General features: G+C 35.8%; 1 protein-coding gene across 9 annotated transcripts in view; it reads left to right on the forward strand.

Annotated features, from left to right (window-relative positions):
* The first annotated feature begins 2,012 nt into the window (after window positions 1–2,012).
* Window positions 2,013–12,978, forward strand: part of LOC114260587 (methylmalonate-semialdehyde dehydrogenase [acylating], mitochondrial) — a 47,795-nt gene continuing 36,829 nt past the window's right edge. For 2 of the 9 annotated variants that reach the window (XM_082888020.1, XM_082888057.1), the window contains exons 1-4: window positions 2,069–2,208; window positions 2,327–2,389; window positions 2,609–2,680; window positions 11,644–12,198. In XM_082888020.1, coding sequence (XP_082744146.1) covers window positions 11,664–12,198 — 535 coding nt within the window. In that variant the 5' untranslated portion in view covers window positions 2,069–2,208; window positions 2,327–2,389; window positions 2,609–2,680; window positions 11,644–11,663. Of the gene's footprint in view, window positions 2,390–2,608; window positions 2,681–11,643; window positions 12,199–12,978 lie in introns of all 9 variants that reach the window. The other 7 variants (XM_082888006.1, XM_082888040.1, XM_082888010.1 and 4 more) reach the window with 4 other exon arrangements.

The raw sequence follows: 12,978 nt of genomic DNA on the forward strand, positions 1-12,978 counted from the left end.
TTTAGTAAAAAATTAAAAAAATAATTAAAATAGTCTATTCTCAAACGGATCTAAGTACTTTTTCTCTTTACCTTATACTAATTTATGTTTTTTTTTTTTTATAATTTTTTTAAGATTTGTTTCTGTCTAAATTAAAATTGGGCCAACACTCCTGTTGCAAATTATTATTATTAAAAAAAAGGACAAATTATAAATACACCCACTTAAAGTTTTTGTTTAAAATATAAGTTGACCCATATGGTTTGAAAAATAAAAAATACTTGTTTATCAGAATTTTTTATTTAGTAGAATTAATTGTTAAAATGAAATTTTTAATTGTGTTCTTATACAATGACAAAATTACTTAAATTATTTATTGAAATAAATTATTAAAGTCATTAAAAATTATTAATTGACTTAATAATTTATTAATAAAAATAATATTTGTTATAAAATTAAAAATTTCAAAAAATTAGGGGGTTGTTTAGAATGTCCTAAATAAGTGCATTTTTTGACTTTTTACGAAAAAATGTGTATTAAAAAATTGTATAAATTAGTGTATAGGAGAAGATAAGAATAGTAGGCAGTAGGCCATACCGTCTAGAGGAGTGAATTGATGATAAGAAATGGTTGCATACTTTTTGGGTATTGTACTAAACGGTGTTGTTTGGTTCGTGGGGTTCATCACGGGTCTCATTTTGATAATCTTAACTGTTGAATGTGTAGAACTCGTCGAGTGCTATATGTTTGTAAACAATCATGTTGATCGGATATCGATAGCTATCTGATCGGATTATTTTTTTTCGACCGTTAACTATAACACCATCCATTTTTTATACAAAACTGATTTAATCATGTAGTTAGCGATATCTGATCAACGTGATTTTTTATAAGTATATAGTACTCGACGAATTCTACATATTAAACGGTTCAGATTATCAAAACGGGACCCATGATGGGTCCCCACGGGTTGAGCAACACTGTGTTGTTTGTGCACCTTGCCTGTGTAATTTTTCTAAATCATTTCAGCAACTTAACAATCGTCTGTGGGACGGTTCAAACTGAATTGTAATTATTTGTGTGTAAAATTAATTTTTTTGGGTGAATAGTGATAATTTTTTGACTTTTTAAATAATATTTTGATTTTTTAAATTTTTTTGAGTGTCCCGAACTAGCCATAGATGTAACTTCTAAAACAATAAAAAAAACAAATCGTATTTTAGTGTATTTATAACTAGCCTATCATCCGTGCTATGCACGGAATAATTATAGATATTTATATTTATTTTAGATTTTTTTATTATATAAATTATGTTTTTAAAGATTTTTTATAAAAATAATTTAACATTTTTTTCCCTAATCATAATATATGAGAGAAGTTGAAAAGGGTACTACAGTAGCTATATACGGATTGTATCTATAATTATTTGTATAAGGGGATTTTAAATGCTGACCAGGGAATTTTGATCAAATCAATAAATACAGCTATGTAGAAAGACATGTGGAGTGGAAAGACATGTGGATTGAAAAAAAGTTAATAAATGATCAAGTGATTTTGACCAAATCAATAAATACTGAGTTTTTTTTTTTAAATAAAATTTTTTAAAAATTCAGATTTGAATAATGAAACTCTCACAAGCCTTGAGGATTAAAAACTCTTATTTACTTAGGCCAAGTTTGGCATCTTCCAAAAAATTCAAAAAGTCAAAAAGTCACTATCCTATTTAAGTCACATTATCTCATTTAAGTCGCATCTAACTCATATTTCATAAAAAGTCAAAAAGTGCACTTATTTAGGAGTTGTTTGGAATGATTTTTTTTGACTTTTTATGAAATATGAGTTGAGTTTGGGTTGGGTTTGAAATGATGTGTTAGAGAGGTGATAATAAGATGATGTGACTTAAATATGATAGTGACTTTTTGACTTTTTATCTTTTTCAAGACATGCCAAACTTAGCCTTAATCTTTTCAAACTTGGCCTTAATGTATAGTATAGATTTATCTTTAAAATAATAAAAATTATAAACAATTTCATAATTTTTGTCAACATTACACGTGAGTGTTCCTAGGCATTCGAGTTGCACGCGCTTTTGAAGAACGTGATCGAAGAGTTTTCTGAAAGTCTCGGAATCGGAGGCTGAGGGAAAGGGCGTCCCTGTTTATCAAACTTGGGGGCGGCCCGATCATTTCCAGCCATCACCAAAACTTCAAAATTTTCCCTCACTTTCTGTGCGTGTTCTCTCTTCTTTCTCTCTCAACCTACACACACACACACACACACACACACACACATATATCTTCTCTGTCTTCCTCACTCTCTTCACTGTCTCCTTTGAGCAATAAATAGACAGTAACAATGGCGGTGAAGCACCGATCGTGATCCAATTTGATTAATCTTTCTTGAAAAAAGGTTGGTTCTTTATTCTTCATAATTGTATGTGATATCTTATCATTTCTGATTGCTGCATGTTTGGTATGTGTGTATTTCTATGCAAGCAATGTTGATTTTGCTCATTAATTGGTGATATGTAATTTAATATCAGATTTTTTTTTGTGACTGAAATTTGATTCTGATTGATTGCATTGTGTTCCTTTTCATCTTTGTAAGCTGGGTTTATAATTTTTTTAGGTTTCTAGGTTTTGTATTTTGGGGACGTAAACTCAGGTTGTGCAAGTGCATTTTACACAATTCTCTGATCAGGTTAGTTTACATCTTTATATCATCTTTTTGATGCTTATTTATGAAGATGAACAATCTTTTTGGACCCCAGATGAGGGTAAAACCCCAAATTTTCGAACCCGGATTGATTCTTTTGAGGCATCCAAGTCACTGCCAAAGAACTATGGAGTTTGTTTTTTCTCATACCCAGATAATTATACCTTTCAATCTTCAAATGGGTAACTCTAATGTTCTGTTTGGTATTGGAGAAACCGCATTTGAACCCGAACCATTTGGAAAAATTTTGTCCTGTTTACTGGATTCTGGAAGGTCTGGGGTTTTTTGATTTGATCAAGTGCATTTCTCAGAAAATCGTTTCGTTTTTGCATTGGTTTTGTTTTTAGGGGTATTTACAGAGACATCCTAAACTATTGTTAAGTATCACTCTGACCTCTTGAACAAAAGAAAAGATACAGACTAGCCCCTAAACTATTAATATGGGAAAAATCCTTAAACGGTGTTAATGAAACACATTTGATTACTAAGATCTCCCACACCCCTTTATCATTTTAACCATGAACTATCATAAAGTATTTCTTCACTTCTTTAACTATCATTAAGGCCTCGTTTGGGAGTAGGCTATTTAAGTAATTTTTTGATTTTTTTGGCTAAAATATGAGAAAAAAAAACGAGAATGTTTGGAATGATTTTTTAGTTTTTTTTACAAAAAAATGTGCAAAAAGTAGAGAGAAAATAGAATCTTTGACTTTTTGATATAGGCTATTGGCTTTTTGATTTTTTTAATAATTTTTTAACTTTTAGGCTAAAATTGTTGCATGCCAAACGAAGCCTAAATATCACTTTACACCTGAACTATAAAAGTGTACAATTAATTCCTTCAACTATTAAAATGTCTGCTGTCGTTAACAGGAACAATTAAATGACCAAATTTCCCCTGATTTCTATATTCCCACACTTGTTCTCTCTTTGAAGTCCATTAGAAATCATTGCAAATTTTTTATCAGAAACCCTAGTTCTATCCCACCATCTCCCAACTCCATTTAAAAAAAAAAGAAAAAAAAAAGGTCCAATAATAAAAAAATTATAATGGTTTATAATGGACTTCAAAGAGAGAAAGGGTGTGTGAGATATAGAAAAAATGGGATAATTTGGTCATTTCAAAGGGTGTGTGAGATTTAGATAGTTGAAGGGCCTAATTGTATGTTTTCATAGTTCAGGAGGGTAAAGTGATACTCCATGATAGTTAAGGGGGGATAAAGTGATACTTTATGATAGTCTAGGGGTTCTTTGTATAATTAACCTGCTGCTAAAGGGTACTTTAGTCGTAAAATAACTAAAATCATGTTTGGTTACCTAAAATCTCACAATTTACTCCCGTTTGAAGGACGTAGGGGGTGTGTATGTATCCAAAAATTATGTATGGGAATCAGAATATGTGTTGAACACATGTATATTGCATAAAAAGAGTACATCCAGTTTAGTCCTTAGTTGATGGGGGCCTGGGAGGGATATAAATGTTGCATATTGTATAATATTCTTAGATATAATCATATAAATTATTTAGAAATGCACTTGAAATTAAATAGGATTTTGGAAAAATATGAAATATCTCCCTCCCATCTTAACAAATGAGTTTTTCTTCCCCAAACATCATATAAAAATAAAGTATCCAAGTGTCTAAATTAGGTACAGTTGTTGGACATATATCCTACATATCTAGGTGACACACATACTCTAAGAAGCACAAACACTGCTATGGAGGAGACGTTTCGTGTCAAACACCTGTATTGGATACGATGGTCTGTAAACACTCCTAAAATTGTGTTTGACACTTCTTCATTGTGTCTCAATTAAAATTTAATTTCAAAAGCACTTTATAGATACTTTTCAGGCACTGCAATGAAACTTCTTGAAGCCTTTAAACATGACCTATGTTGTGAATATCTTCTTGGTAACAATGTTTTGCATTCTATGGAATGCAACTTGTGCACTTTAAATATGTTTTGAAACAGTTATAAGATAAATACATCATATGTATTTTAATTTTTTACAATTTTTTTTTTGGAACCAGAAATGTTTTACAGTTCTTTTGCACTCTTTAAAATGCAATTGTTATGCGAATGATATCTTGATGTTTAAGTTATTGAGTATATATGGCTTTTTAATTTTGATTATTGTTATGTTGCTTTTATTTTCCTTACTTCTGGATAAACTATTCATGTATTTGATATGTAATAAATTTATTAGAACATAATTTTTCAACATGTTCCATGCTTATTTTGACCTACATATATTTAAAAAAAAAAAATATTGTGTCAATATGTTTGTGTTGTGTCGTCTGTCTTAGTAGGTACTATAGGAAAAATAGAAGATTCTGGCCTCGTTTGGGAACAGGCTATTTTAGTAACTTTTTGACTTTTTACGAAAAGATGTGCAGAAAAGTAGAGAGGTGATGTGACTAGTTTTAGTTGGCTTTTTGGCTTTTTGGCTAAAATAGCCACTCCCCAAACGAGAACATTGGGTCAGTTATAATGCTTAGATACCAACAGTTTATTGAGCAAGCTAGCATATTTGGAAGACAACTTCTTTCTTCGAAAGAAAAGATATTAAATAGACTCAATCATCAATGAAAGCTTATAGGAGAACTGTGGTTGATTAAGGAATGCTGTTAATCAATCAACTAGGGCTGGCCCGGTTGGCCATCCAACCCACTCCTCACTCTCCAAAATGCGAGATCAAAGGGTCAATCCTTGCTCAACAAAGATTGATGTCTCTGTTAGATAGCTTGATATACATTGTTGGGCCTATTTCTTAACAACTTAAGCTTTTGGGATAATTGGTGACTTAATATGGTATCAGAGCTCAACGTTGGTAGAGGTCTTGGGTCAAGTTTCCTCCTTGGCATTTTGTATTCTCTGTCCCCCTTTGGTTGTTCTCCTTTTATTTGGTTTTTTGTTTCTCTCCACTTGTAAGACAAGGTTGCACGTGATGGAGGGTGTTGTAATTTAAGAGAATACAAAGCATGAGTGATGATTATGATATCATCACCTTTTATATTAGTCAATCAACTGTTACAAAAGAAAGCCCTAAGGCACTGATTAAGGAATTACCTTATATATTGATTGATTGACTGACTGATCAAGGAATTAGTCAATCAATCAATCAATCACAATCTAATCTAAATAAGGAAATATTCTAACACTCTCTCTCAAGCTAGTACGAAGATGTCTCGCATGCCCAGCTTGCCTAGAATGTCATGAAATGCTTTACTCCCAACTCCCTTGGTGAGGATGTCTGCAAGTTGTTTGCCTGACTTCACAAAGGAGTACATATCATGCTGCTAGTGAGTTTCTTCTTGATGAAGTGGCGATTAATCTCAACATGCTTTGTCCTGTCATGTTGAACAAGATTGTGAGTTATGTTGATGGCAGCTTCATTATCACAATATAGCCACATAGAGTCTGTCTGGCCCATTCCCAGATCACTCAACAACAATCTGATCCACAAGAGTTTACACACACCTTGTGCTATAGCTCTAAACTTAGCTTTTGCACTCGATCTAGCCATCACATTTTGTTTCTAAGGTACAATATCCTGATGTAGATCTCCTATCAGTTATTGACCCTGCCCAATCAGCATTTGTATAGGCTTTCACTCTGAGGTGATCATGTTTGGAAAAGTAAAGGCCCTTTCCAGGAGAAGATTTTAAGTACTTCAGAATTCTTATAACAACCTCTAAGTGAATTTGATGAGGAGTATGCATAAACTGACTAACCATACTGACAGCAATATCAATATCAGGACGAGAGTGAGATAAGTAAATGAGCTTATCCACTAGTCGTTGCTAACGTCCCCCTATCAACAGCTACTCCTCCTTTATCATCACCAAGTTTCTGATTAGGTTCCAGTGGAGTATTACAGGACTTACATCAAAGCATCCTTGTTTCCTTCAAAAGATCAAGAACATATTTCCTTTGTGAGATGAAAATCCTATCTTTGGTGCGAGCAACTTCGATTTCCAGAAAATATTTCAAGTTCCTTAAGTCTTTGATTTCAAACTTACTAGCTAAATATTTATTCAATAGGGGTATTTCCTCACTATCATCATCTGTAAGCACTATGTCATCCACATAAACAATGAGAGCTGTAATCTTACCATATGAGGAATGTTTCACAAACAAAGTGTGATCTGACTGACCCTGTTTGAAACCATATTTAAGTATAGCCAGAATGAATCTCTCAAACCTAGCCCTTGGAGACTATTTGAGACCATATAACGACTTCCGAAGCCTGCATACTTTACCCTCTGTCTGATGATCCTCAAAACGAGGAAGAATATCCATATATACCTCTTCTTCTAGATCACCATGTAAGAAAGCATTCTTTACATCAAACTGATGAAGTGGCCAATCTAATTTAGCTGCTTTAGAGAGAAGTATTCTAATTGAATTCATCTTAGCCATTGGTGTAAAAGTCTCCTAATAGTCTACTCCATAAGCCTGAGTGAAGCCTTTTGCCACAAGTCAAGCCTTGTAACACTCAATGGAACCATCTGCTTCGTGCTTCACTGTATACACCCATTTGCACCACCGGTTGTTTGCTCTTAGGTAACTCAATTAATTCCCAAGTGTCATTCTTACAAAGTGCTTTCATTTCCTCAATCATGGCAAGTTTCTATTCAGAGGTAGCAAGAGCATCATGAAAATGGTTAGGAATACTAATAGAGGAAATGTTTGACACAAAGGCTCTATAAGATGAAGACAAATGAGAGTAGGACACAAAGTTCGAGATAAGATGTTTGAGTATAAGATCTCACACCCTTTCTTTTGGCAATAGGAATATTAAGATCAGTAGTGTCAGGAATAGCAATATCAGTAGACTCAAGAGAAACAAGTGGCTTAAAGTTACCTGGGCTCTTATCAAAAACAGGAGATGGCAGTGGGTGAGTAGAAATGGTCTCTTGTATCCAAGTAACTTTTGTTTGTCTTTGTCCCTGACATAAACTTGCCCTCCCCTGTCCTTGGTGGCATTGGATTCTATAGTCCCAGTAATAAGTGGTGCAAGAACAACTGGTTCCACCATAGGAGCAACAGGGACAACAGGAATCTCTTCACACCAAGGCTCCCCCTGAAGGGATGGTTGTGACACCGGAGAAGACAAAAAGTAGGACTGGAACTCCAATAAGGTGACATCCATGGACACAAACCACTTACGAGATGGAGGGTGATAACACTTATACCCTTTTTGAGTAGGCGAGTATCCGAGGAAAACACACTTGAGAGTGTAAGGGTCCAACTTTCCACGAGTAGGAGAATGATTGTGGACAAAACAGACAGCCAAATATTTTAGGGGGAATGGAAAACAAAGACTCTGAGCTGAAAAGGACTTGAAGTGGAGATTGTTTTTGCAAAACTTGGGTAGGAAGACGATTAATGAGATAGGCTCAGGTGAGAACGGCCTCACCCTAGTAGGACCGAGGCACACTTATAGAAAAACACAGCGAGCCATATCAAGAAGATGACAATTTTTGCGTTCTGCAACCTCATTTTGTTGAGGGGTATTAGTGCAAGATGTCTGATGTATAATGCCGTGAGTGGAAAAATAGCTCTGTAACCCCGAATCGATGTATTCACCCCTATTATCAAAACACAAGATTTTGACAATTACCCTAAACTGAGTACAAATCATTTTATGAAAATTTTAAAATACAGAGAAAACCTCACTTTTTTCTTTCATGAAATACACCCAAGTAGTACGAGAAAAATCATCGATAAAGGGAACAAACCATCTATGGCTTTTTAAAGACATAACACGAGATGGACCCCACATATCAGAATGTATTAAAGAAAAAGGAGCTAAACTTTTATTAAGACTTGGAGCAAAAGAAGCTCAGTGTTGTTTGCCAAGTTGACAAGACTCACAAAGAAACTTAGACATATTATTGTTTGTAAAAACAAACAGAAATAAATGCCTAAGTAAATGAAAAGAAGGATGTTCAAGATGCCGATACCATAGCCATGAATCCTCCTTGGTGGTTGGGATCTAAATGGAATGATTAGCAAGCTTGTTCGGCTGATCTAAGAAATAGAAACCATTTCCTGCAATACCACTGCCAATCGTCCTCTTCGTGACAAGGCCTTGAAAAAGACAATGGCCAGGAACAAATGTCACACTACAGTTCAAATCTTTAGTAATACGACTCAAGGATGGAAGATTAATAGAAAAATTGGGAACGTGAAGCACTAAAGACAGAGGTAAGAAAAGGGTGACATGAATTAAACCTTTCCCAAAGATAGAAGAAACAATACCATCTGCAATTCTAACTTTGTTTTGACCTGAAGAGGGTTTATATGCTGAGAAAAGGTTAGAAGACCCAGACATATGATCTGAGGCACCAGAATCAATAATCTATAGCAAAGACTTATGGGAAAGAAAAGCACTAGGAGAAAAGGCTAAGTTACCTGAGCGGGCAAACGACGAGAAAGATACACTGGGAGCAGTAGAAGATCGGCGGACCAACAAATGACGCAGAACATCCTCAAGCTCAGGAGAAGTCATGCTAGATAAATTATCAAAAGTCGGACCAATTGAAGCAAAAGTAGAATCAAGGGTGTCAACGGCACTAGACTGATGGGCCCATGGATTAGAGCCATGTCCTTTAGATCGGCCTGATCAACTGCCTCTAGTACCATACACCGATCACCCCGACTCCCTGATGGAGTCCCATGAAGCTTCCAGCATGTCTCACGAGTATAGCGGCTTGCGGTAGTAATCATAGAACACAGTATCCTTCCCTGAAGGATGGAAAAGAGGTAGTGACAAACCAGTCCCATCTCGAGAAGGAGCAAAAGGTAATGCTGAATGGTCTCCAGTAGCTGGTGGTAACATAGCAGAACGACGACTCTCCTCATTCTATACATATGCAAAGGCCTCTTGAAGTGATAGAAGAACATCCATGCTAAGGACACAACTCCGGACCGGTTCAAACTCCACATTGAGGCCTTCTAGAAACTTGAAGACCCTCTCCTGTGCAAGAAACTTTTGGTTACCAACTGAGTCAACTGTTTGTAATCCAGGATATGATTTAGGCGTTTCCAACCATTAGTCAGAAATGTGTAATACTGGAGAACTGTCTGCTTCCCCTGTACGAGCGCTCAATAAACCGGTGTAGATAGAGAAAAATTCCCTTTTTGAGAATATGTCGCAGCGACTGCTTCCCAAATATCCTGGGTAGTATCCATGGATAAGTAGCCTTCACCAATTTCAAGAACCATGTAATGAATGAGCCGCCCCGTGATTAAAGAGTTGGTAATCTCCCATTGGTCATAGCCAGGATCCGTAATACCTAGTGCTTGAACTCTCCTATTAACATATTCTATCTTCCCTTTACTCTTCAGAAAAAGTGTCAGACACTGAGACTATGAAAGGTAATTCTGACTATTAAACAGAACGGCGGTGATTTTGAGGTTAGGGTTCAGGTTTTCAGATATAGTAGTCATAATTGGACTGGAGTTCTCCCTTTTAGATGGGTCAGAAGTAGTGGGAGATTCACTAGTTAGGTCAGCTATAAGAACTCTACAATCTCAATCCAAAAAACCTTGCACGAATCACAAAAATGGAAAGAGGAATGGAATGGGCTGGAACAAGCAAAATTACATACAGACCACTATGCGAGCATAACAATCATATTAATGTGTCATCTGTGGACCCAAAAACTAAATCAAATATGGAAAAACGAACCTCCAATCAAAACTAGTGATGAATTGTGTTCAAGAAAGTAGAGGGAAAGAAACTTGGGTAGGACAGCCCTCACAAGGGTCGACTAGGCTAGAGGAGCCTTCGGCTAAAGTTGAAACAGCTCTATGGGACCTTGATTGGTTCCGACAGAGACTCAGGGACCAGTGGTGGAGGATGGGTAGTGATAGGTGATGGGTGGTTGGTGGCAGCGGCTGTGTGTGTGATGGTTTGCAGGATTTTGGCTCTGATACCATGTAATTTAAGAGAATGCAAAGCTTGAGTGATGATTATGATATCGTCACCTTTTATATCAACTGTTACAAAAGGAAGCCCTAAGGCACTGATTAAGGAATTACCTTTTATATTGATTGATTGATTAACTGATTAAGGAATCACAATCAATCAATCAATCAGAATCTAATCTAAATAAGGAAACAATGAAATATTCTAACAGGTGTTAGATAGCTTGATATACATTGTTGGGTTGATTTCATAACAACTTAAGTTTTTGGGAGAATTGGTGACTTAAACAGCCTAATGTCCCTCACTTTGGGGGCTCTTTCTTTTGTTGCATGGGGGTCTCTCTTGCCCATTTTGGCAGTTCATTGTACTTGTAATTTGTTGTATTTGACTCTTCATTGTAATTGATTCTAGTGGTGATTAGCCAATTTACATAATAAAATAAAATAAATTGAAAAAGAGGAGGAGTGCCCTCAACTGGTAGACCTTAGGGACCTGATTGTTGACTTGATTTTCATGATTGTATAAGTAGTCATGTATACACGTTAATTTTGTCATGAATATTTATATATGCTTTCCATTAGGAGACTGTGTTATGTCTTACGTTGCATGGGCATCTCTAGAGTTGGAGCACCTTAGTTGGATGCATGTAAACTTGTTTTGGAGGTTGACACTCTGAGAGAGTCCTCATGTACAGTAATTATTATGATGCAGAAATTGAGATGCTAGTTTTTTCTGTGGTGTCCAATATCTATCAAGCTCTTCGACCTTTTGAATTTAAGGCATGATGCTTGAAACAACTTGATTGAAGTAATGTTTGATGGAGTTGTTCTTTCCTAAGAAAACAAAACAATGAAATGCTTTTAGTTCTATGACTAGTTACTATTGATTCTTTAAACCGTTTCTTTTCCATTTGGGTCATTTTAAGTTCATATAAAATGATTTTAGAGGGGTGCTTACTCTCTCTTCTTCTTCTCCTTTTTATTTATTTATTTTTGTTGTTGTAGGTTCTTGCTGTCTGCCATTGATGATGGAAAGTCAAAGTCACTCAGAGGTTACTGGGGAAAAGATGCTTCCACCACCTCCTGGAACTTTTCAGGATCGTGAAGACCTTATCAGACATGTTCGTGATTTTGGGGCCAACCAAGGATATGTGGTGACTATTAAAAAGTCCAGGAAGGATAGAAGAGTTATACTCGGTTGTGACAGAGGAGGTGTTTATCGCAATAGGCGCAAGATTGAAGAAAACAAACGCAAAAGAAAAGCACATTCACGCCTCATTAATTGTCCTTTTGAAGCCATAGGTAAAAAGGAAGATGATGTGTGGGTACTTATCATAAAAAATAGTGAACACAACCATGAACCACTCAAAGACATGTCCGAGCATCCGTATAGTCGTCGTTTTAGTGAGGAAGAGGTGAGGCAAATCAAACAAATGATTGACGAAGGTATAAAGCCACGTCAAGTGCTCAAGTCTCTCAAACAAAGTAATCCGGAGCTTCAGTCGACACCAAGGCATTTGTACAACCTCAAAGCTAAGATCCGTCTGGGAAATTTAACAGGTCAAACCCTTACCCAAACTTTTTTAGATGAAAGAGATGATAGAGTTGCCTCAATGCTTTAATTTGTACCATCATAGCCTCTGGTTGGATGTTGCTGCTTCTGAAATGACTTGATGGCCAATAGATTTTTTTTCCTAATTGATGGTAATTGTTTAGTAATCAAGTAACATGAAGTTCATACTTTAGGAGATAGAATTTTCTTGCAATGAAATTAAGAAAATTAGTGCTTCATTAGGTTTGTTGGAATAACAATACTTCAGAGTTCAGACGCATTAATTATACAAGTGGGACTTGCTTGTGCACACATGTTCTCCCCCCCCCCCCCCCCCCCCCCCCCCCCCCCTCCATTGTGGCTTTGTGAGAAGAAATCTGAGATAGTAATGATGTTTAGTATGGTTTCTGGTCAAACAGAACTGGACAGTGATTACTGAAATTTGAACTCATCGTAGTGCTGTTAATGGCTGAGGAGTTTCATCAGCCTGTGATCCAATGTTCTTGTTGAGTTTTATTTTATCTTTTGTTATTCTTCCTGTCTTTTTTATGTGGGCTTGTAAAAATTGGGCATGAATGACTGTTGTCTTTAGCCTTCAAGAAATGTGCCTATAAAATGGGGTCATCATATGCATGAGAATTGAGTGGAATCTGTTTTAAGTGCCAGTGGTGAATTGTTTTGGTAGGCATCTTTAAGTTCAAGTTCTGTAAGACAAAATGAGAAATGGATTGACCAATGGCCATTCCTAATAATCTAAAAAATCAGTGAATCAGTTGGTTGTAGTCAAA

The sequence above is a fragment of the Camellia sinensis genome, chromosome 1 (genome assembly GCF_055761805.1).
Source record: "Camellia sinensis isolate YWXY chromosome 1, ASM5576180v1, whole genome shotgun sequence".
Taxonomy (NCBI): Eukaryota; Viridiplantae; Streptophyta; class Magnoliopsida; order Ericales; family Theaceae; genus Camellia; species Camellia sinensis.